General features: G+C 39.4%; 1 protein-coding gene across 2 annotated transcripts in view; it reads right to left on the bottom strand.

Annotated features, from left to right (window-relative positions):
* The window catches only part of muc (dihydrolipoamide S-acetyltransferase muc), a 210016-nt gene that overhangs the window by 163605 nt on the left and 18558 nt on the right, over window positions 1–27853 (bottom strand). For both annotated transcript variants that reach the window (XR_016547649.1, XM_090385408.1), the window contains exons 3-4: window positions 22305–22534; window positions 11331–11600 (exon numbers count right to left, since the gene is read on the bottom strand). Coding sequence is in view for 1 of the 2 variants with exons in the window: in XM_090385408.1 (XP_090241534.1) it covers window positions 11331–11600; window positions 22305–22534 (500 nt within the window). In the remaining variant the exon portion in view is untranslated. The remainder of the gene's footprint in view (window positions 1–11330; window positions 11601–22304; window positions 22535–27853) is intronic.

Here is a 27853-nt window from a genome sequence, read left to right as displayed (position 1 = left end):
CGACTACGATGGACTGAGACAGTATTTAAATTCTATACAGTGGGACCAACTGATGATGTTACCAACAGCAAATTCAAAATGGGAAGCATTCAAAGAACTTATCTTGGAAGCTACTAGGCTTTACATACCAACTAAGAAATATTGTTCAAGGTTTAGGCCAAAATGGATGTCAGATGAACTAATGAGGCATATGGCAGAGAAGAAAAATGCATGGGATACTTACAAATTAACACATGACACAGAAGCCTATGATAGATACAAGTTGATATGCAACCAAGTTACAAAGGAGGTTAGGCAGGCGAAGGCAGATTACGAGAAATCCTTGGCAAGGGATGCAAAGAAAAACAGCAAAGAGTTCTTTACTTATGTAAACTCCAGAAGGAAGGGGATGAATCAGATTGGTCCACTTGATATTGATGGGTCAACTGTTGATGATCCTGCTCAGGTAGCTAACAAACTAAATGAATATTTTGCATCGACATTCACACATGAGGAGTTATTCAGCAAGGGGAATGCCAGAGGTGTATTCAACTCTAGCAGTAAGCTACAGAATCTTGAAATAACTGGGAGTAAAGTGGAGGAGAAACTGTTGAAGATAAACACAAGAAAGGCACCCGGGGTGGATGGGATCTATCCAGTTATATTAAAGGAGGCAGCAAAGGAAGTAAGCAAACCCTTAGCCATAATTATGAGAGCTTCCTTGGACTCAGGGGAGGTACCCATAGACTGGAAATGTGCAAATGTGACCCCAATTCACAAAGGAGGATCAAAGGCTGACACAAGTAATTATAGACCTGTGAGCTTAACTTCTGTTCCAGGAAAATTAATGGAGGCACTGGTTAAAGAAGCACTGCAGGATCATTTATACAAGGCTTCAGTTATAGCTCGTACACAGCATGGTTTTGTTAAGGGGAAGTCTTGCCTGACCAATTTGATTGGATACTATGATGCAGTCACAAAAGAACTGGATGCAGGGAATAGCTTTGATATTATATACTTGGATCTTAGAAAGGCTTTTGATACTGTTGCACATGGAAGACTGCTACACAGAATGGAGCAGTGTGACATTGGAGGCAAATTGCTGCTATGGATAAAGGGGTGGTTGAGGGGGAGAAGACAGAGAGTGGTAATCAATGGACACTGCTCACCGTGGACTAATGTTATTAGTGGAGTCCCTCAGGGCTCAGTGTTGGGTCCATTATTGTTTTCTGTATTTATAAATGATATTGATGATGGTATATCAAGCTTAATGTCCAAGTTTGCAGATGATACAAAGGTTGGCAGGGTTGTCAAGGACACTACTGACACTATGCTGCTGCAACAGGATCTGGAAAGGTTGAGCAGATGGGCTGAGAGGTGGCAAATGAAGTTTAACATTGACAAATGTAAAGTACTACACATGGGAAACAGCAACCCCAGAGCAACGTATCAACTCTGTGGTACTACACTGACAGTGGTAGAGAATGAAAGGGACTTGGGGGTGATTGTGCAGGCAGATATGAAGTTCTCTGAGCAGTGCAGACGGGCTGCAAGAGTAGCTCATGGAGTATTGTCAATGATATACAGGAATTTTTCCAGCAGGGATAAGGAGGTGATTATTCCATTGTATAAGGCAATGGTCAGGCCACACCTAGAGTACTGTATACAGGTCTGGAGGCCTCATTTCAAGAAGGATGTAGAGCTGCTGGAACGAGTACAGAGAAGGGCAACAAGATTAGTGAATGGAACAAAGGGGTGCTCTTACGAAGAAAGGCTTAAGTTTTGCAAATTACAGTGTCTGGAGACTAGGCACCAGCGAGGTGATCTGATAGAGGTGTATAAAGCCTTGAATGGTTTAAGCATGCTCAATGCTGATGGGATTCTTCCTCTAGCTCAGAAAAATCACCTGAGAGGGCATAAATTCAAATTGAGGAAAGACAGATGTAGGATAGACGTGCGGAAATTTGCCTTTAGCCAGTGGGTGGTTGGTTGGTGGAACAGACTCCCATCCCTTGTGGTGGAGGTTGATAGCCTAAATAAGTTTAAGGCTCAGCTGGACAGGTATTTTGAACGAACAGAGGGGTGAAGTAGAAGTGGGGTTTTTTTTTTTTTTTTTTGGCTGATGCTGCATAAGCTTGCTTTCTTGCATCAAATGCCTCTACTAATGCTAATGCTAAAGAAATGCAGATATGCACAATCATCTAGACAACACTGCAGTTATAGTTCAGACACAGCAGGGGTTTGTTAAAGGGATATCTTGCCTGACCAATTTGATTGGATACTACAATGTGGTCACAAAGGAACTGAATACAAAAAATAATTTTGATATCATATACTTGGATTTCAGGAAAGCTTTTCACACTGTTGTGCATTGAAGATTACTGTACAAATTGGAGCAGTATGATATTAAGGATAAGTTGCTACAATGGATAAAAGGATGGTTGAGTGGGAGAAGACAGAGTGGTAATCAATGGAAGTTGCTCTTCATGGACTTATGTTAGTGGAGTCCCCAGGATTTGGTGTTGGGACCATTGTTGATTTCTATATTTAGTTGTATGCCGTACTAGATAGCATTAGTTGAACTTCGTTAGCAGTTAAATTGTACGTTTAAATAAATACATATAACGACTTAGATTACAAACGTAATATAATTAATTATATTTAACATAATTAGTAACATAACGTAATTAATTATAATTAATTAATAAATTAATAGAATCATGACTCAGACCAGAGCAGCAAAGCAAAAGGCTCAAGCTAATGGAAGCGCTGTGGCTCAGAGCAGAACTGAGGGGTGCAGTTGTCCTCTGACTCACAGCCTTATAAAATGCACTGTTTGCTTGATGTTTGCAGAGCAATCGGGTACGGGACATGATACTGCCAAGGGGGATGTCTTTGTGTGTGCGCGATGCAAGGAGTGTATCGATATCAGGCAACAACTCGGCGTTCTTGTGGGCCTATATGAGAGCTTGAAGGACAGGGTGGATGCCCTCGAAGAAACTAAATTGAGGGGCCCATCAAGCTCTCAGCTGCCCACATCAACCCCAGAGCTTGCACTTGGGCATCGCGTGACACAGAGACAACCCCCAAGGCAGAATGCGCTGGTCCCGAAGGAACTAGTAGTTGTTGGTGACTCTATTGTCAGGGAAACGGGGAACATGCTTTGTAAAAAAGATAGGTGGAACAGGACCAGGGTATGTCTGCCAAGGGCAAAGGTTGATGACGTTGTAGAGCGAATATCATCTTTTAAGGGCACAAAAGGTGATATAGTTGTACACGTTGGCACTAATAATATTAAGAGCAGGAGACCGGCAGAATTACTTAACAAGTACAGGTCACTGTTGAACAAAAGCCGAGAATTAGGGTTGAATTTGAAAGTGTCTGCAATTCTGCCCAGACACGATAGGAGGGAGTATATGATGAGAGCCTTGTCGATCAATTCGGCCCTGGAAAGATTGTGCAAGGCTCAAGGGGTAGAATTTTTTTCAGCCTGGACTGTACTTGTTAACAGGAGAGATTGCTTCTACAGGGATGGGATACACTTAAATAGAAAGGGTGCAAGAATATTTGCTGATGCTATCGAGGCAGTGTTAGGTGGGTCGGAAAACTGCTAGCTTGGGGGGGGAGACAAAGACCAATAGATTGACAGTAGCCACTGGCAGAGGTGAAAGAGATTCTTGCACTGCTTCTATTAGAATGAGCAGAAGCCTGAAAAACAAGATGCATGGTATTTCAGAGAGTGCTGGGAGCCATTGCGGTACAAGTAAACACATGGGTTGTGTTAGGGTAGCTAAGAATAGAAACAGGTGCAGGTATACTTGCGTGTACACCAATGCTAGGAGTTTAGTAAATAAATTTGATGAATTAGCATTTTAGCATTAGCATTAGCATTAGTAGAGGCATTTGATGCAAGAAAGCAAGCTTATGCAGCATCAGCCAAAAAAAAAAAAAAAAAAAAAAAAAAAGTAACATGAATAAATAAAAATAACCACTTCCACTTCACCCCTCTGTTCGTTCGAAATACCTGTCCAGCTGAGCCTTAAACTTATTTAGGCTATCAACTTCCACGACAAGGGATGGAAGTCTGTTCCACCCACCAACCACCCGCTGGCTAAAGGCAAATTTCCGCACATCTATCCTACATCTGTCTTTCCTCAATTTGAATTTATGCCCTCTCAGGTGATTTTTCTGAGCTAGAGGAAGAATCCCATCAGCATTGAGCATGCTCAAACCATTCAAGGCTTTGTACACCTCTATCAGATCACCCCGCTGGTGCCTAGTTTCCAGACACTGTAATTTGCAAAACTTAAGCCTTTCTTCGTAAGAGAACCCCTTTGTCCCATTCACCAATCTAGTTGCCCTTCTCTGTACTCGTTCCAGCAGCTCTACATCCTTCCTGAAATGAGGCCTCCAGGCCTGTATACAGTACTCTAGGTGTGGCCTGACCATTGCCTTATACAAGGGAATAATCACCTCCTTATCCCTGCTAGAAAAATTTCTATATATCATTGACAATACACCATGAGCTACTCTTGCAGCTCGTCTGCACTGCTCAGAGAACTTCATATCTGCCTGCACCACCACCCCCAGGTCCCTTTCATTCTCTACCACTGTCAGTGTAGTACCACAGAGTTGATACGTTGCTCTGGGGTTGCTGTTTCCCATATGTAGTACTTTACATTTGTCAATATTAAACTTCATTTGCCACCTCGAAGCCCATCTGCTCAACCTTTCCAAATCCTGTTGCAGCAGCATAGTGTCAGTAGTGTCCTTGACAACCCTGCCAACCTTTGTATCGTCTGCAAACTTGGACATTAAGCCTGATATACCATCATCAATATCATTTATAAATACAGAAAACAATAAAGGCCCCAATACTGAACCCTGAGGGACTCCACTAATAACATTAGTCCACGATGAGCAGTGTCCATTGATTACCACTCTCTGTCTTCTCCCCCTCAACCACCCCTTTATCCATAGCAGCAACTTGCCTCCAATGCCACACTGCTCCAATTTGTGCAGCAGTCTTCCATGTGCAACAGTATCAAAAGCCTTTCTAAGATCCAAGTATATAATATCAAAGTTATTCCCTGCATCCAGTTCTTTTGTGACTGCATCATAGTATCCAATCAAATTGGTCAGGCAAGACTTCCCCTTAACAAAACCATGCTGTGTCCTAGCTATAACTGAAGTCTTGTCTAGATGATCCTGCAGTGCTTCTTTCACAAGTGCCTCCATTAATTTTCCGGGAACAGAAGTTAAACTCAAACGAATTTGAGGTATTGCTCAAAACATCAAAGGCAGATATTGTTGGGATATCAGAGACGTGGTGTCACACAGATATAAGGGATGCAGAACTGGAATTTGGGGAGTACATCGTCTACAGAAAGGATAGACAGGATAGGAAGGGGGAAGGGGTTATGCTATTAGTTAAGAAACACTTAAAAACCAAGGAAGTGAAGCCAGTCGACATCGCTGGACAGTGCAGTGTTGAGTCAGTTTTGTGTGACATAAGCATTGGAAGATCAAAATTGAGAGTAGGAGTGTGCTATAGGCCTAATGACTCTGATGAGTATAATAAGGAACTGTACAGGGAAATAGAGTGGGCCAGTAAATCAGAGAGTCTTATAATGGGAGATTTTAATTTCCCAGATATTGACTGGAATTTGGGGGCTGGTTACTCACACACTAGCAGGGCTTTTGTGGATTTATTGGATGATTGTTTTCTACATCAGCATGTTCGGGAGGCAACTAGAGGGAGTAATACTCTTGATTTGATTATCAGCAGGAATTCTTCATGCATTAAGAATCTGCAGATAAAAGAACCACTAGGTGGCAGTGATCACAGTGTGCTGAAGTGGGAGTTACTGAAAGAGGTAACTACCATTAGGGGTAAAGGGAAGGGTTATTGCTTCCGTAAAGGCGACTACGATGGACTGAGACAGTATTTAAATTCTATACAGTGGGACCAACTGATGATGTTACCAACAGCAAATTCAAAATGGGAAGCATTCAAAGAACTTATCTTGGAAGCTACTAGGCTTTACATACCAACTAAGAAATATTGTTCAAGGTTTAGGCCAAAATGGATGTCAGATGAACTAATGAGGCATATGGCAGAGAAGAAAAATGCATGGGATACTTACAAATTAACACATGACACAGAAGCCTATGATAGATACAAGTTGATATGCAACCAAGTTACAAAGGAGGTTAGGCAGGCGAAGGCAGATTACGAGAAATCCTTGGCAAGGGATGCAAAGAAAAACAGCAAAGAGTTCTTTACTTATGTAAACTCCAGAAGGAAGGGGATGAATCAGATTGGTCCACTTGATATTGATGGGTCAACTGTTGATGATCCTGCTCAGGTAGCTAACAAACTAAATGAATATTTTGCATCGACATTCACACATGAGGAGTTATTCAGCAAGGGGAATGCCAGAGGTGTATTCAACTCTAGCAGTAAGCTACAGAATCTTGAAATAACTGGGAGTAAAGTGGAGGAGAAACTGTTGAAGATAAACACAAGAAAGGCACCCGGGGTGGATGGGATCTATCCAGTTATATTAAAGGAGGCAGCAAAGGAAGTAAGCAAACCCTTAGCCATAATTATGAGAGCTTCCTTGGACTCAGGGGAGGTACCCATAGACTGGAAATGTGCAAATGTGACCCCAATTCACAAAGGAGGATCAAAGGCTGACACAAGTAATTATAGACCTGTGAGCTTAACTTCTGTTCCAGGAAAATTAATGGAGGCACTGGTTAAAGAAGCACTGCAGGATCATTTATACAAGGCTTCAGTTATAGCTCGTACACAGCATGGTTTTGTTAAGGGGAAGTCTTGCCTGACCAATTTGATTGGATACTATGATGCAGTCACAAAAGAACTGGATGCAGGGAATAGCTTTGATATTATATACTTGGATCTTAGAAAGGCTTTTGATACTGTTGCACATGGAAGACTGCTACACAGAATGGAGCAGTGTGACATTGGAGGCAAATTGCTGCTATGGATAAAGGGGTGGTTGAGGGGGAGAAGACAGAGAGTGGTAATCAATGGACACTGCTCACCGTGGACTAATGTTATTAGTGGAGTCCCTCAGGGCTCAGTGTTGGGTCCATTATTGTTTTCTGTATTTATAAATGATATTGATGATGGTATATCAAGCTTAATGTCCAAGTTTGCAGATGATACAAAGGTTGGCAGGGTTGTCAAGGACACTACTGACACTATGCTGCTGCAACAGGATCTGGAAAGGTTGAGCAGATGGGCTGAGAGGTGGCAAATGAAGTTTAACATTGACAAATGTAAAGTACTACACATGGGAAACAGCAACCCCAGAGCAACGTATCAACTCTGTGGTACTACACTGACAGTGGTAGAGAATGAAAGGGACTTGGGGGTGATTGTGCAGGCAGATATGAAGTTCTCTGAGCAGTGCAGACGGGCTGCAAGAGTAGCTCATGGAGTATTGTCAATGATATACAGGAATTTTTCCAGCAGGGATAAGGAGGTGATTATTCCATTGTATAAGGCAATGGTCAGGCCACACCTAGAGTACTGTATACAGGTCTGGAGGCCTCATTTCAAGAAGGATGTAGAGCTGCTGGAACGAGTACAGAGAAGGGCAACAAGATTAGTGAATGGAACAAAGGGGTGCTCTTACGAAGAAAGGCTTAAGTTTTGCAAATTACAGTGTCTGGAGACTAGGCACCAGCGAGGTGATCTGATAGAGGTGTATAAAGCCTTGAATGGTTTAAGCATGCTCAATGCTGATGGGATTCTTCCTCTAGCTCAGAAAAATCACCTGAGAGGGCATAAATTCAAATTGAGGAAAGACAGATGTAGGATAGACGTGCGGAAATTTGCCTTTAGCCAGCGGGTGGTTGGTTGGTGGAACAGACTGCCATCCCTTGTGGTGGAGGTTGATAGCCTAAATAAGTTTAAGGCTCAGCTGGACAGGTATTTTGAACGAACAGAGGGGTGAAGTGGAAGTGGGTTTTTTTTTTTTTTTTTTTTGGCTGATGCTGCATAAGCTTGCTTTCTTGCATCAAATCCCTCTACTAATGCTAATGCTATACTTATCAATGATACTGATCAAGGTATAACATGTTTCATGTTCAAGTTTGCAGATGATACAAAGGTTAGCAGGATTGTTAACGACAGTAATGATGCTATGCGGCTGCAACAGGATCTAGAAAATTTGGTCAGATGGGCTGTGAGGTGGCAACTGAAGATTAACATTGACAAATGCAAAGTACTGCATATGGAACCCCAGAGTAATGTACCAATTGTGCAGTACTACACTCAAGGTAGTGGAGTGAAAAAGACCAGGAAGTAATTGTACCATTAGATATGAAGTTTTCAGAGCAGTCCAGACAGGCTGCCAGACCAGCTCATGGGGTCTTGTCAATGATATACAGGAATTTTGATAGCAGGGATAAGGGGGCGATTATACCTGTGTGCAATGTCTCATTTTAGAAAGGATGTAGAGCTGCTGGAACATGCACAGAGAAGGGCAACAAGATTAGTGAATGGAACAAAGGGTTACTCTTATGAAGAAATGCTTAAGTTTTGCAAATTACAGTGTCCAGAGACTAGGCACCTACGAGGTAATCTGACTGAGTTGTATAAGGCCTTGAATGGTTTGAGCAAGCTCAATGCTGATGGGATTCTTCTTCTTGACGAGATTAATCACCTGACTGGACATAAATTGAAATTGAGGAATCACAGTTGCAGATGTGCGGAAATATGCCTTTAACCAGGGAGTGGTTGACTGCTGGAACAAACTTCCATCTGTCATTGTGGAAGTTGATAGCTTAAATAAATTCCAGGAAGCACTGCACCAACTATTTTTTTGGCTAATGCTGTATAAGCTTGCTCTCTCACATCATTTCCCACTGCTAAATTAAAAGTTTGGTTTGCTGCTAAAAGTGAACACTTACTTTTGTTCCGAGCAATAAATCAAAACAAATCTTAATTTTATAAAAAGTTTATTTATCTACATAAGCAAAATACAAATAAAACTCTGTGCCAAGACTGTAAACAAACACCAAGCATTCGGTCAGTGTGCCAATACTAAGTACTTGTTAATTTCATGTGCCTTTACATTAATGGCACTTATTAGTTGACTACTTAAGAATAATTGCTTGTATGCATTACAGCACACTGTTTGGGTGTATTCGGAAAGCATGTGAGTTGCGGCACACTTCACTTCTAGTGCCGTTCTATACATATATATGGATTAAGGCTGTGGATGCGTTAAGGGTTGATCTTGTCTAACCAATCTGATTAGATACTTCTGATACATATAATCAGAAATACTGTTACACTAATACTGTTCCCATGAAAGACATGTGCAAATTGGAGCAGTGTGGCATTGTGGTAAGTTACTGCTATAGATTAAGGGATGAATGAATGAATATGACAGGTTGTAACTGGCACTGCTCGTCTTAGACTAGTGGAGCTCTGAAAACTGGGGGGCCCCAGAAAGAGCAGTGTGCATTGATTATCACGCTCTGTTTTCTCTTACTCAACCATACCTTTATCCATAGCAGAGCAGCAACTTACCCTTAATGTCATACCTCTCCAATTTGTACAGTTGGTCTTCCATGTGCAACAGTATCAAAAGTTTTCCTAAGATCCAAGTATATGATATCAAAATTATTTTGTGCATCCAGTTCCTTTGTGACCACATCAAATTGGTCAGACAAGACTTTCTCTTAACAAAACCATGCTGCGTCTGAATTATAACTATAGTCTTGTCTGGATGATCCTGCAGTGCTTCTTAAACCAGTGCCTCCATTAACTTCTGTTCTGGGGAAATTAAACTAACAGGTCTGTAATTACTTGTTCGCTTTTGATCCCCCTTTGTGAATTGGGGTCACATTTGTACCTCTCGAGTTCATGAGTACCTCCCCTGAGTCAAAGGAAGCTCTCATATTTATGGCTAAGGGTTTGCTTACTTCCTATGCTGCCTCCTTTAATATAACTGGATAGATTCCATCCACCCCAGGTGCCTTTCTTATGTTTATCTTCAACAATTTCTGCTCCACTTTGCTCTCAATTATTACTAAATCATTTAGCTCATTGCCAGAGTTTAACACACCTCTGGCATTCCCTTCCCTGAATACCTCCTCATGTTTAAATGTGGATGCAAAATACTCATTCAGTTTGTTAGCTACCTGAGCAGGATAATCAACAGTTGAACCATCGATATCAAGTGGGCCAATCTGATTCGTCCCCTTCCTTCTAGAGTTTAGATAAGTAAAGAATAAGAATTCTTTGCTGCTTTTCTTTGTATCCTTTGCCAAAGATTTCTTGTAATCTGCCTTTGCCTGCCTAATCTCTTTTCCTTTACCGTTGAGAGAAATTATTTCACTGAGTAAATCCCATGTGAATAAACTATGGTCATGCTGTCTACTGGTTCATATACTGGGAGATTCTTAATGCATGGCACCAGTGCTGGTAATTAGATTAAAAATAATCCTTTTCTATACCACTATGTTTATCAGCTGATTATCAACATTGATACCATGAAAATTTTAACTTCACTAGTTTGTATTCCTTCTGAGACCCTCACATTTCTAATGTAACTAGGTACATAAGAAAGTTTGTAGACCACATTCTCAGTCTCTCCTCATATAGGTATCCTTTTGTCAATCTCACAAAGCACATTGCCTCTTGTTAAATTTGAAGGAAAAAATGTTGAAAAACAACACTTCTCTAAGAAGTCATGGAAACATTTTTCAAAATTTGAAAAATTTGTTCACTATGTCTTTGAGATAAGAAAGATACTAATTATGAAAACAGCACTGAAAACATGCTGAATAAATTTCAGAAAACACGTTGTAAAATGAGCAAGGTTTTACAGAATTTACAAATTTTATAGAATTTATTCTGTAAAATCTTGATTCCATCAGGTAGGAAAGGAGTGAGTATACGTGCAGTCAATGATATAATAGGAATTCTGCCAACAGATAAAGAAGCAATTATGATAATTGCACAGTACCACTACAATTATTCCAATGGTCAAATCACATTCTGAATATTACATACAAATCCAGAAGCCTTGTTTTTAAAGATATAAAAATAACAAAGGAGGGCAACAAGACCAACTTCAGGCAAAAAAAAAAGTTATATTCTTATTCAGCTCTGTAACTTGTAAAGTTGGAAACTAGGAATCCGTGGAGGTCTGTAGGTGTTTAAGGCCTTAAAATGGATTTATTTTTAAGGCTTTAAAAGATTTTGTCTTTAATTGACAAAAGAATGGATTAATTAATTCTTTTCTAAGGAAAACAAAGAGAAATAGTTTTATAGAGTGTTTAATCACATGCTTTAATTTACTTACTGTTAGGTCAATTCCTTTTTCAGATGCCATTTTACGGGCCAAGGGACTAGCAAATATTCTTTCTGCTGCTGGCGAAGAGACTGCTGGAATGATTGGTGGTTGAGAAACTGCTGGTGGGGATGTGGGAGGCATTGGTGGCACTACTGGTAATGGTGGAGATACTTGAGGAGGTGGGGTTGGTCTTGGCGAAGGTTTAACAACTCCTCCTTTATCAATAAAATCTTTAAAAGCAGTAATATCTCCTTGGTTTTCAACTATAATGCACAGCAACTGGAACAAAATATATTATTTTGAATTCCAAAAGCAAACACACAAATTAATACATTTAATAATTTACACAAAAACACGATTAATACATTTTTTTTATAGCTTGGCATTATGGCTTTCCTGGTGAATTGGTCACATGCAAACTAGCCTGCACGTGACTTAGTTTGTGTGACCAAGGTGCTGTGAAAAGGCATTGTAACGTTATGCTGTTGTTTATTTATCATGGTATAAAGAAATTTTTTTTTTAGTTGTGCATAATTTAAAACATACAGATATGTATTATTTTAACAATATTCCCTGGTGAATTCTTAATTCTTTAAACAATATAATACATACATATTTTTAGTATTAGCGTTAGTTGTGGCATATGATACAAGAAAGCAAGTTTATATAGCATCAGCCAAAAAACCCTTCCCGTTTCACCCACCCGGTCACTCCAAATGTTTGTCTAGTTCAGCCTTAAATTTATTTAAGTTATCAACTTCCACAACAACAGATGGAAGTCTGTTCCAGCAATCAACTACCTTCCCGTTTCACCCACCCGGTCACCCCAAATGTTTGTCTAGTTCAGTCTTAAATTTATTTAAGTTATCAACTTCCACAACAACAGATGGAAGTCTTTTCCAGAAATCAACTACCCACTGGCTAAAGGCAATCTTCCTCACATCTATTCCACAACTATCTTTCCTCAATTTGAATCTATGCCCTTCAGGTTCTTAATACGAGCAAGCGGAAGTAACCCATCAACATCGCAAGTGCCTAGCCTCCAGATGCTGCAACTTGCAGAAATTACCAAGAGAGGCTAAAGTTCTGCAAGTTGCAGCATCTGAAGATGCTGCAACTTCTATTGTAATAAGTAGCAACCTAGCAGGTTGCTGGAGATATTAAGAACTGCTGGGAGTCATCACAGAACAAGTAAATACATGGGCTGTATCAGGCTATCAGAGTAAGAACAGGTACATGTATACTTTCTCTGGTTCAAAAAGACTTAGTTCTATTAGGAGACTCCATTGTCAGGGAAACGAGAAATATTTTTTGTAATATGGATAGGTGGATTAGAACCCAGGGTATGTCTGCCGGGAGCAATTATTAAAGATGTCACCAACAGACTGTCAGATTTTAAGGTGGGAAAAGAGAATATTATTATTCATGTGAGGACTAATGACATTAAGCATACACAATCTGACGATTTGTCAGACAAATATAGGACCATGCTGAAGAAATGTCGTGAGTTAGGTCATAAGGTCTATGTGTCTGCAATTCTGCCCATGTACGACAAGAGGGATTATATGCTGAAAGCCTTATGGATTAACTGAAGACTTGGGCTCTGCAAGGCTTTTCGGGGGGGGGGGGGATTTCTATCAGCTTGGCCAGCACTTGTAGGTAGAAGGAATCTTTTTTGTAGAAACGGGATACATTTAAACAAAAGTGGTGCAAACGTTTTTGTCAGTATTATTGAGGATACCTTAAAAGTTCGGGGGAACTGCTAGTTTGGGGGGAGACAAGGGTAATAATACAGATACATGTTTATCTGATAGTATTAGTCAAATTAACTCTTGCACATACCTCAAGAGTGTCTGTTACTGCAACAGAACATAGTAGCAAGATGTTTATAGGGCAAAAGCGTTTCAAATGAGCAGGTAGCAAATGCCAGAAAGGCGAGCTTAAATAACTTTAAGGGGTGTGTCAGGGTAGTTAACTATACAAGAAAACTAAGTATTAATTGTTTATAAAGTAATGTCAGAAGTGTCGTCAATAAAATGAGCGAATTCGAACTGCTGGTTAGGACTAGAAACACAGACATAATAAGGCTTACAGACACATGGTGCCACCAAGAGATAAGGAGTTTCAGTATGGTAAGTATGATGTACAGTCAGTCCTCGTATAACATGTGTTTGCATTACACGAATTCGATCATACACAATTTATAAATAGGGGAACGATATCTTATATAACACGAACCGAATTCGCTTATGCACGATTCGCCTTTGTGTTTACAAGAAATGGCAGTCGGACCGGAATCACTCCAACTGAACGCAACACAATAGGAATGAAGAGAAGATTCTGAAAATGTATTTACGTTTTTTATATCAGTGAAGGGAAGAGAAGCCTGAGAGAGGTTTTGGGGGCACCACCCCAGATTTGGGAACAATATTCCATGACAGGGCGGATTTGCGATTTATACAGAGTGAGCAGCTGTTTGGAAGAAAAGTAACGCTGAGAGCGAAAGAGAAAGCCAAGTTTTTTAGATGCAGAAGAAGCAATATTTGTAATGTGCTTGTGCCAAGAGAGATTAGAAGTTGGGTAATCCCCAAAACAGATATATCATTTTGCCTAGAAATCGGAGTGTCACTAAAGATAAGCATAGGAGCAGAAGAATCCTTTTTGCGAGATATAAGACAAGACTGAGTTTTAGAAGGGTTGAAATCAACTAAGTTGTCTTTGCCTCACTGGAAAATTACCTGAAGATTGGCATTTAAGGAATTGGTAGCAGATTTTCGAAAAGTTGAAGTTGATTGAGCAGGACAAGGTTTCTCAAAATGGAAAGTGGAATGCAATGTGCTATCATTGGCAAAACTATGGATAGGATTTCCAGTCAATGAAAGAAGGTCATTAATATACAAGAGGAAAAGAGTGGGGGAAAGAACTGAACCTTGGGGGACACCAGCATTAGTGGAGAAGTTAGAATACAGAGAGCCATTTACCATCACCCTCAGTGAGCGATTAGAGAGAAAACTGGATAACAAATTACTAAAAACAGTTGGCAAACCATAAGATGGAAGCTTGTTTAGAAGACCTTTATGCCAAACACGATCAAAAGCCTTTGGGATGTCAAGAGCAACTACTTGGGTTTCACAGAACCTTTCCATTGAATTAATCCATAAATGGGTAGCATAAGCCAGAATATCACAAGTGGATCGACACTGACAGAATCCATACTGGCGATCATTGATCAGACGGAAGGTTTCTAGGTAATTTAAGAGTTGGCAGTTAATTGATTTCTCCATTACTTTAGAAAGAGTAGACGTAATTGCAATGGGACGATAATTGGATGGGAGGGATTTCTCACAATTTTTAGGAACTGGCTGGATATAAGCAAATTTCCAAGCAGAAGGAAAAACACCTTTGGAATAAGAAAGGGAAAAAAGGCGGCAAAGAATAGAAGTTCAGGAGCACAGGTTTTGAGAACAAGTGGAGAAATACCATCAGGACCTGGAGCTTTCTTAGCATCAAGATTCGACAAAATCCTTCTGACATCCTTTTGACGGAAGACCATAGGAGGCATTGAATGGAGCATGTTGGGAATGGTGGGAGGTGTTTTACTAAGATCATTAATACATGAGCAGGAAGAAAAATGGGATGCTAGCAGGTCAACTTTATCCTTGGCTGAAGTGACAACAGAACCATCTGGTTTGGACAGAGGTGGTAGCAGAGATGGGCAAAGGTTGCGACCAATAGCTTTGGCAAGAGACCAGAATGCTCAGCTACCATTAGGGAAAGAAGCAAGTTTTCAACTCTTAGCCTGTTCAAATTCTAGTTTGGACTGATTAATAACTACTTTACAACTGTTGCGAACTTTGGTGTAGGCAGAAAATGAAACTGAAGAATTACAAACAAGCCAATTACAATATGCAACATTCTTCTCTTGAACAGCCTTAGCACATTTATTGGAAAACCAAGGTTTAGATAAAGGACGAGATTTTAAAGTGGAGTGTGGGATAAAGGATTCCATTCCTGCGAGAATAATTTCACTGACACGATCTGAGCAAACGTTGACATCAGAACTTTTGAAACAGTAATAAGACCAGGGAAAAGAAGAAAAGAAGTCTCGCAGGTCATCCCATTTTGCATTCTTGTAATGCCAAACAACACGAGGTTGGGAATAGCCACAAGATAAAGGTTCCATTGGAGATGAGACAATCACCAAGTTGTGATCTGAAGTGCCTAAAGGACCTCTCACTTCAACTGTGTACTTAGAAGGGTTGTTTGTGAGAAAAAGATCAAGCATATTGGCTGTATGATTAGAATTGTCCGGTATTCTTGTAGGTAAATGAACAATCTGTGCATGGTCATTAGTAATTGCAAAAGCCTCAGCATCTCGACCTGCTGGGTCGGTGTGACTAGAAAACGGAAGCCAACTGGAGTTGTGAACATTAAAATCACCAAGGAAAATTACCTCACTGTGAGGAAAGTTTGACTGGACAAGTTGCAAAGAGAGGAAGTCAAAGAGCTCCAAGTGATTAGTGGAGTTGGGAGAACGGTAGAGACAACAGATGAATTTGACACAATGAGGTAGAGAGATTTTAAGCCAGAGAAGATCAAAGAGAGGAGATTCCAAATTGCCAAGTCTCTGACAGGGAATATCAGAACGGACTTATGCACAAGTACCACCTTTGAGGCGAAAGGAATCATACAGCGAATAATTTGGGCATCTGAGATCAGCAGTAGTTGAATCAACTGATAACTGAGATTCTGTTAGAAAAAGTACATGGGGTTTGGCAGACTGCAAGTGGAAATGGACATTGTTGAGATTAGAATTGAGACCACGTATATTTGTGAAATGAATTAGGAAGTCCTTGGGAGGTTTAGATCTTTTCGCAGATAAGCTTGCTCCATTAGTTTGACAATTCGTGGTGTATTCAATAGTAAGAAAAAGTCGGTGGGACACGCTGTATGAAGTAATGAAATTTTTGGATAGGGCGTATACATGGTAAGAATATACCCAGATCCTTGACATAACGTGGCCTCGACAATGCTCCCCGCATACACACTACTCGGACTCCCTCCAGTCACTATCTGGCAGAGTAGAGGTAGCACGATTATACACAAGCTGATCCGGAAGCCTCCTATAGAGTTACGAATAGGTTCGGTCCGGTGTACTAACTAGCAGCAGGCCTGCGAACACCGTTTTAGAGCTGTACCCTCGAAATGTAAGGAATATTGGATCTCGCCACGACATTCATCATAACCTCAAAAGTCATCAATCATACTGCATGATGGAAGAGATATGGAAGGGTTGAGTATTGTTCAAGGTTTAGGCCTAAATGGTTATCAAATGAACTAATGAGACTTGTGACAGAGAAGAAAAAGGCATGGGATGCATATAAATTATCAGGCGACACAGAAGACTATGACAGATATAAGCTAGTCTGTAATCAAGTCACAAAGGAGGTTAGGCAGGCGAAGGCAGATTACAAGAAATCTTTGGCAAAGGATGCTAAGGAAAACAGCAAAGATTTGTTTACTTATATAAACTCTAAAAGGAAGGGGATGAATCTGATTGGTCCACTTGATATCGATGGTTCGACTGTTGATGATCCTGCTCAGACTCAGATAGCAAACAAACTGAATGAGTATTTTGCATCTACATTCATACATGTGGAGTTAAAGGTTGAAAGTGCAAGAAGGTTATCAAATTGTAGCAGGGTGCTTAATGATTTTGTAATAGCTGAGAGCAAAGTGGAGGAGAAATTGTTGAAGTTAAACATAAAAAAGGCACCTGGGGTGGATGGGATCTATCCAGTTATATTAAAGGAGGCAGCAAAGGAAGTTTGTTTGTTTGTTTGTTATTTGGTTTTTAGGAGCATTAGCAACTAAGGCCATATTGCTCCGGGATATGCGGTGGTCATTCCCGGACCTTTCCGCATCCTCCATATTTGGTGGTGACGGGCTCGAACCCCAGTCTAATCAAGAAGCGTGTGCTACGCACTGCTGCTCCTTCCCACCTGGCTATGGAGGCGCCAACAAAGGAAGTAAGCAAACCCTTAGCCATAATTATGAGAGCATCCTTGGCCTCACGGGAGGTCCCCTCGGACTGGAGATGTGCAAATGTATCCCCAATTCAACAAAGGAGGATCGAAGGGTGACAAGTAATTACAGACCAGTTAGTAACTTCTGTTCCAGGTAAAATAATGAAGTCACTGGTTAAAGATCATCATTATCAGCCATTTTCAATCCACTGCAGGATGAAGGGCTCTACAGCAACTTTTCTCCAGTCTTCCAGGTTTTCTTTTAGCTCCTCTTGGGTACCATTCTGTTATTTTTCTTAGTCCATCTGTCATCATGTCTTCGAGCTATGTGTCCTGCCCAAGACCATTTTAGTTCTTTAGTTTTGATAAGAATGTCCTTTACTTGAGTTTGCTGCCTAATCAATGTGTTTCTCTTCATATCTAACAGTCTGATTCCCAATATAATTCATTCCATTCTTCACTGTGTAGTTCTCAGTTTCTCTTCAATTCTTTTGGTGAGTGCCCAAGTTTCACTTCCATAAGTCATGGTGGGGAGTATACATTGGTTCATTATTTTATGTTTCAGACAAATTGGGATATTGCTCCTCAGTATGTGACTATATTTCCTGGATGCTATCCATTCAAAATTTATTCTTCTGTTGACTTCCAGCCATTTATCATTATTACAGCTAATGACTTGTCCAAGATAAGTATATGACTCCACCTTTTCAATTACAGCTCCTTCAATCATTATATCCCTTTCTGTGGCATACTTGTTGATCATTACTTTTGTTTTAGCCATATTCATCTATAGTCCAAACTCCTTTCTAACTCTGTATAACTGATTCAGATTTTCCTCTGAATTGCAGGAAGCTTTATTTTAGCCAGTGATCTATAAATTACTGGAATAAGTTACCTACATGGGTGGTAGAGGCTGAAAGTCTGGGGAAATTCAAAGTTCAGTTGAATAATTACCTAAAGAAGGAGGAAGGAAATGCATACGTTGTTCATTTGCTTTTCTCTTATTAATTATTATTATTGTGTATTTTTTTTTTAAAGTTTATTATTATTATTATTAATTCGTTTTTATTCTTATAATTTTATTATGTATTTTTTGTTGTTTTATTTTATTATTATTATTATTATTCATTTTTTTTTTTTTGCGGTGCAGCAAAAGCCATAAGGCTTCCTTGCACCATGTGGCTATTACTAATACTTTCATGTACACCAATGCTAGAAGTATAGTAGATAAATCTGATGAATTTGAAGTGCCGATCAAGACATCAAAGGCAGATATTGTTGGGATATCAGAGAGACTGTGTCACACAGATATAAGCAATGCAGAATTGGAATTTGGGCCTGTACAGAAAGGGAGGAGGGGTTATGCTATTAGTTAAGACACAAAATCTAAGGAAGTGCACCAGATGACATGGGTGGCAGTGCAATGTTCAGTCTGTTTGGTGTGACATAAACACTGGGAAAGTGAAAATGAGAGCAGGAGTGTGTTATAGGCTGAATGACTCTGATGAGTACAGTTAACAGTTGTGCAGAGAAATAGAATGGGCCAGTCAATCTGAATGTCTTTTAATGGGGGATTTTAACTTTCCAGATATTGACTGGAACTTGTTTGGTCACTCGCACACTAGCCAGACTTGTGGATTTACCGGAGGATTGTTTTCTACAGCAACAGGTTCGACGGGCAACCAATGGGCGTAATATTGTTGATCTGATTATCAGCAATGATTATCTGCAAATAAAGGAACCACTAGTTGACAGTAATCACAGTGTACTGATGTGGGATTTCCTTAAAGATGTAACTCACAGTGTACTGATGTGGGATTTCCTTAAAGATGTAACTACAATCAAGGGTAAAGGGAAGGGTTTTTACTATCGTAAAGGTAATTATGGTGGTCTCAGACAGTTTTTAAATTCTATACAGTGGAATCAACTGATGATGTTACCAACGGTGAATTCTAAATGGGAAGCCTTTAGGGACTTAATCTTGGAGGCTACTAGACTTTTCATCCCAACAAAGAAATATGGATCAAAGTTCAGGCTTAAATGAATTGTCAGATGAATTAATGAAGCTCGTGGCAGAGAAAAAAAATACATGGGATGCATATAAACTATCAGGCGACACAGAAGCCTATGGCAGATATCAGCTAAACTGTAATCAAGTCACAAAGGAGGTTAGGCAGGCAAAGGCAGATTACAAGAAATCTTTGGCAAAGGATGAAAAGAAAAACAGCAAAGAGTTCTTTACTTATGTAAACTCTAGAAGGAAGGGGATGAATCAGATTGATCCACTTAACCTAGATGGTTCGACTATTGATGATCCTGCTCAAGTAGCTGATAAACTGAATGAGTATTTTGCATCTACATTCACACATGAGGAGTTATTCAAGGAAGGGAATGCCAGAAGTTTATCAAACTAACAGGGAGCTCAGTGATTTTGTAATAACTGAGAGCAAAGTGGAGGAGAAATTGTTGAAGTTAAACATAAAAAAAACCACCTATAAACCACTTCTTCAATATAACTGGATGGATTCCATCCAGTTATATTGAAGAAGACAGCGAGGGGAGTTAGCAAACCCTTAAACATAATTATGAGAGAATCCTTACAGTAAGGGGAAGTCACCATGGACTGGAGATGTGCAAGTGCATCCCCAATTCAAAAAAGGGGTTCAAAGGGTCTGACAAATAATTTTATAGGCATATTAGTTTAACTTCTGTTCAAGGGAAAATAATGGAGTCACTGGTTAAGGAGGTGATACAGGATTACCTAGACAAGACTGCAGTAATAGTTCAGACACAGCATAGGTTTGTTAAGGGGAAGTCTTGTCTGATCAATGTGATTGGATACTACATGTTCACAAAGGAACTGGATGCAAAAAATAATTTTGATATCATATACTTGGGTTTCAGGAAAGCGTTTGATACTGTTGCACATGGAAGACTGCTGTACAAACTGCAGAGATATGGCATTAATGGTAAGTTGCTACAATGGATAAAGCGATGGTTGAGTGGCAAACAAGAGAGTGGTAATCAATGGACACTGCTCTTCGTGCCCAAAACCCAACCCTGGAGAACTCCACTTCCCTGGAGAACTCCAATCCAGGGTTGGGTTTTGGGCCCACTGTTGTTTTGTATATTTATCAATGATACTGAAAAAGGTATAGCAGATTTAATGTCCAAGTGAGCAGGTGGGCCAAGAAGTGGCAACTGAAGTTTAACATTGACAAATTAACTATATAATATCGGTGTAGATACACCATAAATTTGGACTACATATGTAGCTGTTGTTGTTATTATTAGGTTTTTAGGGGCATTAGCAACAAAGGCCATATTGCTCCGGGGATCTGCGGTGGTCATTCCCTGACCTTTCCGCATCCTCCGTATTTGGTAGTCACGGGCTCGAACCCCGGTCTAATCAAGAAGCGTGTGCTACGCACTGCTGCTCCTGCTCACCTGGCTACGGAGGTGCCTACATAAATAGTGTAAAAGGCATCGTTTTAATTGTATCTCGTATTGTGGTTGCCTTCACAACGAGGTAGCTGGTATTGCACTACTTCAAATAAATAACACTTCTCTAGTAGAGAAGACTGCTGTTATTTATTTTCAGAGGATACTAGCACCCAGACAATCGTTTCAAAGCTATTTGGCTTCATCATTAGTGAGTGGGCAGCTACCCTGGTAATGCAACATGCCCATCACAGTTGCGAAGTTATTTCCACAATATGAGATATGCCACAATATGCCAAATGGTGTATAAATAGCAATGTATTAGAAGATGAAATGCACAAGGCATAATTTCTTATGGGTTTAGGTAATTAACTATATAATATCGGCGTAGATACACCATTTGAAGTAGTGCAATACCAGCTATCTCGTTGTGAAGGCAACCACAATATGAGATACAATTAAAATGATGCCTTTTGCACTACATACGTACTTCAAATTTATGGGTAAACTATGGTGTATCTACGCTGATATTATATAGTTAATTACCTAAACCCATAAGAAATTATGCCTTGTGCATTTCATCTTCTAAAACATTGACAAATGTAAAGTACTGAATATGGGAAGCAGTAACATATCAACTGTGTGGTAATACATTGACAGTGGTAGAGGGTGAAAAGGACCTGGAGGTAATTATGTAGTTAGATATGAAGTTTTCTGGAGCAGTGCAGACAGTCTGCAAGAGTAGCTCATGGTGTCTTGTCAATGATATACAGGAATATTTCTAGCAGGGATAAGGAGGTGATTATCCCCTTGTATAAGGCAATGGTCAAGCTACACCTTGAGTACTGTATACAGGTCTGGAGGCCTCATTTTAGGAAGGATGTAGAGCTGCTGGAGCAAGTGCAGAGAAGGGCAACAAGATTAGTGAATGGAACAAAGGGTTGCTCTTAGGAAGAAAGGCTTAAGTTTTGCAAATTACAGTGTCTGGAGAATAGGCACCTGCGAGGTGTATAAAGCCTTGAATGGTTTGAGCATGCTCAGTGCTCATGGGATTCTTCCTCTTGCTCAGAATAATTGCCTGAAAGGGCATAAATTCAAATTGAGGAAAGACAGTTGTAGGATAGATGTGCGGAAGTTTGCCTTTGGCCATTGGGTGGTTGATTGCTGGAACAAACTTCCATCTGTCGTAGAAGTTGATAGTTTAAATAGATTCGAGGCAGAACTAGACAAACATTTGAAGTGAGTGGATGGGTGAAATGAGAAAGATGTGTGTGTGTGGGGTTTTTTTTTTTTTTTTTTTGGCTGATACTATATGAGCTTGCTTTCTTGCATCATGTGCCTTTGCTAATGCTAATAAAATCAAGAAGAATTCTTTATTATACACAGAAAGCACATTGCTGTATACAACTGTATTGCTGTATACAATCAAATTATAAAGAATACTAGCCTTGCTGGTTTGAATTCTTTAGATTTCAGAGTATACAGATTGGATAACTAAACAAAGAAAAATAATTACTTTGCCTATAGGAACATCCTTAGTTCCTGCAGGAATTAATATTTTAGCTAGATATCCTTCTTCAGGTGTTTCAAATCCCATGGTAGCTTTATCTGTCTCTATTTCTGCCAGAAGATCACCCTCATTTAATTTATCTCCTTCTTTCTTTTCCCAAGAAACGATAGTTCCCATTTCCATGGTAGGAGATAAGGCTGGTAAGGGTACCCTATGGTGGAAGGGTAAATCTGAATCTATAAATATAGATGAAAATCATTTTATTCCTAATATAAGGGAAAAAAGTTGTTTCAAAAATGTAAATTAAGCACCAACCAAAAATCAAAATTTTGGTTGTTGTTTAATTAATTAAAATATTAAAATTAACCAAAAATTTATTTTATTTTATAAAACTAAAAATTCATTTAAAATGAAATTAAGAGTTAGCACAGTGTATACTATGCACGCTACAAGAGCCAATCTGAATGCTCCCACAAAATAATGTCTAGACAATTTCAATGCATTGATTAAATTAATTAAATTAATTGCATTAATTGCATTAGTCTCTAATGAATAAATCTTAAAGCATAAATCTTCAAATCCAAATGCCACAGGAGAAACAACAGCAGTCCCCAGAATGAATGGAATGCCAATAAGCATACAATTCTTATATCATTTTAAAGCCTGTACTGGAGTAATGAAACTAACAACTTTGCAGCCAGCAAAGTCAATGCAGCTCAGTATTAAGAGTTAAATGCACATAAGAGGGTTATGTCCATTTTAATTAGAAGTTTTTCTCTCATAAACAAATTGGCTGCTGATTCAGATTACACAAATCATTCACAGATCAGCAATGAATTTGCTAACAGAAGTCACTCCTCATTTATGGTAACCATATTAAAACACTTATCAAGAAGATGCCCAGAGAGTTAAAAAAAAAAAAAAAAAAAAAAACAGATTTGCCCTGTTTCAGTAATGCTGTTTGTATCAAATAATACTAGAAATACAGAATTACTCATGAATAGCAAAATCATGCCAAATTGCGAGCATCCAAAACCTTCAGGGACAAAAGTTAGCCTGTCACTGGAGGAACCAAATCCAAATCTCATCCAATGACTAAAATTGAATACAGAAATGTGTAAAATTCTTACGTTAATTTTATTTAATTTATAAATTTCACCAAAGTATGGAAATCCACAAAATATTATAAAATAACATTTTCTTGATCAATTAGACAACACACAAATTTGTTGTTGACAAAAACAACAGACATTAAACAAATCAGACAACAAAAAATTTAAAATTCATACCACCAAAAAACAAATATAGCCTCTAATGTCAGCATAACTGACAAAATTACAAAACTTTAATGATGAAACACTATTCATAGAGAGGCAGTGTGAGTGATTTTGAGCCATATGAAATCAGTGATTTCAAAATTACTGATAAATGTTTATTAGAAAAAATTTCAAGCATAAAGGCATGTAAAGACTCAGAGATGATGGCATATACCAGAAATTTTGAGGGAGATGGCCAGTGAGGAATTGAACCAGTGAGGTTAATTACAAGGGAATCACTGTGTCAGAAAAGATTCCATTGAATTGGAGAATTTCCAACATATCGCCAATACATAAAGGTGGTTCAAAGATTGAAATCTAACTACAGACCGATAACACTAACTTCAGTCTTTCCCTAAACACTTTCCTTACCTTTTCAGGTAAGGAAAGTGTTTAGGGAAAATCATGTTTAACTAATCGAGTAAGATATTTTGACATAAGAGTGAGGGATATGCCAGAAGTTTATCAAACTGTAACAGGGAGACAAACGATTTTGTAATAACTGAGAAGAAAGTGGAAGAGAAATTAGCATTAGCATTATTATGGACATATAATGCAAGAAAGCAAGCTTAAACAGTATCAGCCAAAACAAAACAAAAAAAAAAAAAAAAACCTTCCAATTTCACCCATCCATTCACTCCAAATGTTTTCTCTCATTCTGCTTTGAATTTATTTAAGCTGTCAAATTAAACAATGACAGATAAAAGTTTATTCCAGCAATCAACTACCCGTTGGCTAAAGGCAAATTTCTGCACATCTATTCTACAACTGTCTTTCCTCAATTTGAATTTACGTTCCCTCGGGCAATTAATCTGGTAAAGCAAGAATTCCATCAGCACTGAGCATGCTCAAACCATTCAACGCTTTATACACCAGATCTGGTGTATCAAGTGGTGTATAAGTCAATCAGATCACCTCGCAGGTGACTAGTCTCCAGACACTGTAATTTGCAAATTTTAAGCCTTTCTTCATAAGCGCACCCCGTTGTTCCATTCACTAATCTTGTTGCCCTTCTCTGTACTCATTCCAGCAGCTCTGCATCCTTCCTAAAATGAGGCCTCAAGACCTGTATACGGTACTCAAGGTGTAGCCTGACGATTGCCTTATACAAGGGGATAATCACCTCATCCCTGCTAGAAATATTCCTGTATATCATTGACCAGACACCATGAGCTACCTTGCAGACAGTCTATACTGCTCAGAAAATCTTCGTATCTAACTGCACAATTACCCCGAGGTCCTTTTCATTCTCTACCACCCTGAATGTAGTACCACACAGTAATAAACCACCCTGAGCTTAGTACCACACAATGATTAGCAGTAATTTCAAATAATTTGTCACCTCTCAGCTTATCTACTGAATTTTTCTAGATCCTGTTAATGATCAATATCATTAATAAATACAAAAAACAACAATGGACTCAACAGTGAACCCTGGGAAACTCCACTAATAACATTATTCCAAGAGGAGATTATCAGTAGTGATTCTTCATGCATTAATAATCTTCAGATAAAGGAACCACCAGGTGGCAGTGATCACAATGTGTTGAAGTGGGATTTACTCAAAGAGGTAACTACCATCAGGGGTAAAGGGAAGGGTTTTTGCTTTCGTAAAGGCAATTACGGTGGTCTGAGACAGTATTTAGATTCTATACAGTGGAACCAAATGATAATGTTACCAACAACAAATTCAAAATGGGAAGCATTCAAAGAATTTATCTTGGAAGCTACTAGGCTTTACATACCAACTAAGAAATACTGTTCAAGGTTTAGGACTAAATGGATGTCGGATGAACTAATGAGACATATGGCAGAGAAGAAAAATTCATGTGATACATATAAATTAATGGGTGACATGGAAGCCTATGATAGATATAAGCTGGTCTGTAAGCAGGTTACAAACGAGGTTAGGCAGGCGAAGGCAGATTACAAGAAATCATTGGCAAAGGATGCAAAGAAAAACAGCAAAGAGTTCTTTACTTATGTAAACTCTAGAAGGAAGGGGACGAACCAGATTGGTCCACTGGATATTGATGGTTCAAATGTTGATGATCCTGCTCAGGTGTCTAACAAACTAATTAAGTATTTTGCATCTACATTCACCCATGAGGAGTTATTCAGGAATGGGGGGGGGGATGCCAGAGGTGAGTTAAACTCTGGCAGTGAGCTAGATGATTTTGTAACAACTGAGAGGAAAGTGGAGGAGAAATTGTTGAAGATAAACATAAAAAAGGCATCCGGTGTGGATGGGATCTATCCAATTATATTAAAGGAAGCAGCAAAGGAAGTAAGCAAACCCTTAGCCATAATTATGAGAACTATTTTGGACTCAAGGGAGGTACTCATGGACGGGAGATGTGCAAATGTGACCCCAATTCACAATGGAGGATCAAAGGGCGACAAGTAAATATAGACCTGTTACTTCTGTTCCAGGAAAATTAATGGAGGCACTGGTTAAAGAAGCACTGCAGGATCATCTACACAAGACTTCAGTTATAGCTTTGACACAGCATGTTTTGTTAAGGGAAAGTCTTCCTTGATCAACTTGATTGGATACTATGATGCAGTCACAAAAGAACTAGATGCAGGGAATAACTTTGATATTATATATTTGGATCTTAGAAAGGCTTTTGACACTGTTGCAGAAATTAGAGCAGTGTGGCTTTGGAGGCAAATTGCTGCAATGGATAAAAGGGATGGTTCAGGGGGAGAAGAGAGAGAGTGGTAATCAATGTACACTGCTCATCGTGGACTAATGTTATTAGTGGAGTCCCTCAGGGTTCATTGTTGTTTCCTGTATTTATAAATGATATTGATGATGGTATATCAAGCTTAATGTCCAAGTTTGTAGACAATACAAAGGTTGGCAGGGTTGTTAAAGACACTACTGACATTATGCTGCTGCAACAGGATCTGGAAAGGTTGAGCAGATGGGCTCAGAGGTGGCAAATGAAGTTTAACATTGACAAATGTAAAGTACTACGTATGGGAAACAGTAACCACATAGCAACGTATCAACTCTGTGGTACTACACTGACAGTGGTAGAGAATGAAAAGAACCTGGGAGTAATTGTGCAGGCAGATATGACGTTTTCTGAGCAGTGCAGATAGCAAGAGTAGCTCATGGTGTCTTGTCAATGATATACAGGAATTTTTTTTAGCAGGGATAAGGAGGTGATTATTCCCTTCTATGAAGCAATGTTCAGGCCACACCTTGAGTACTGTATACAGGTCTGAAGGCCTCATTTTAGGAAGGATGTAGAGCACTGGAGCGAGTGCAGAGAAGGGCAACAAGATTAGTGAATGGAACAAAGGGTTGCTACTACGAAGAAAGGCTTAAGTTTTGCAAATTATAGTTTCTGGAGTCTAGGCAAATGCGAGGTGTATAAAGCCTTAAATGGCTTGAGCATGGCTCAATGCTGATGGGATTCTTCCTCTTGCTCAGAATCGGCTTCTGTTGGCGCATCGGCTTCTGTGGCCATAATGCACCTCCCAAAGTTTTTGCAGTACTGTGATCCAAGCCCGAGGCAGGATTTGAACCCGCGACCTTTGGGTTGTCAGGCAGGCACTTTACCCACCCAGCTAGCCCGGTTGGCAGAAAATCTTGTAATAACTGAGAGTAAAGTGGAGGAGAAATTGTTGAAGATAAATACAAGAAAGGAACCTGGGGTGGATGGGATCTATCCAGTTATATTAAAGGAGGCAGCAAAGGAAGTAAGCAAACCCTTAGCCATAATTATGAGAGCTTCCTTGGACTCAGGGGAAGTGCCCATGGACCGGAGTTGTGCAAATGTGATCCCAATTCACAAAGGAGGATCAAAGGGCGACACAAGTAATTATAGACCTGTTAGTGTAACTTCTGTTCCTGGAAAATTAATGGAGGCACTGGTTAAAGAAGCACTGCAGGATCATCTAGACAAGACTTCAGTTATAGCTCAGACACAGCATGGTTTTGTTAAGGGGAAGTCTTGCCTGACCAATTTGATTGGATACTATGATGCAGTTCAATATTGGGTCCATTATTGTTTTCTGTATTTATAAATGATATTGATGATGGTATATCAAGCTTAATGTCCAAGTTTGCAGACGATACGAAGGTTGGCAGGGTTGTCAAGGACACTACTGACACTATGCTACTGCAACAGGATCTAGAAAGGTTGAGCAGATGAGCTGAGAGGTGGCAAATGAAGTTTAACATTGACAAATGTAAAGTACTACATATGAGAAACGGCAACCCCA

This window comes from Mastigoproctus giganteus, chromosome 11, assembly GCF_048544385.1.
Source record: "Mastigoproctus giganteus isolate SK-2022 chromosome 11, ASM4854438v1, whole genome shotgun sequence".
Classification (NCBI taxonomy): domain Eukaryota; kingdom Metazoa; phylum Arthropoda; class Arachnida; order Uropygi; family Thelyphonidae; genus Mastigoproctus; species Mastigoproctus giganteus.
This window is presented reverse-complemented; position numbering and strand designations above follow the sequence as displayed.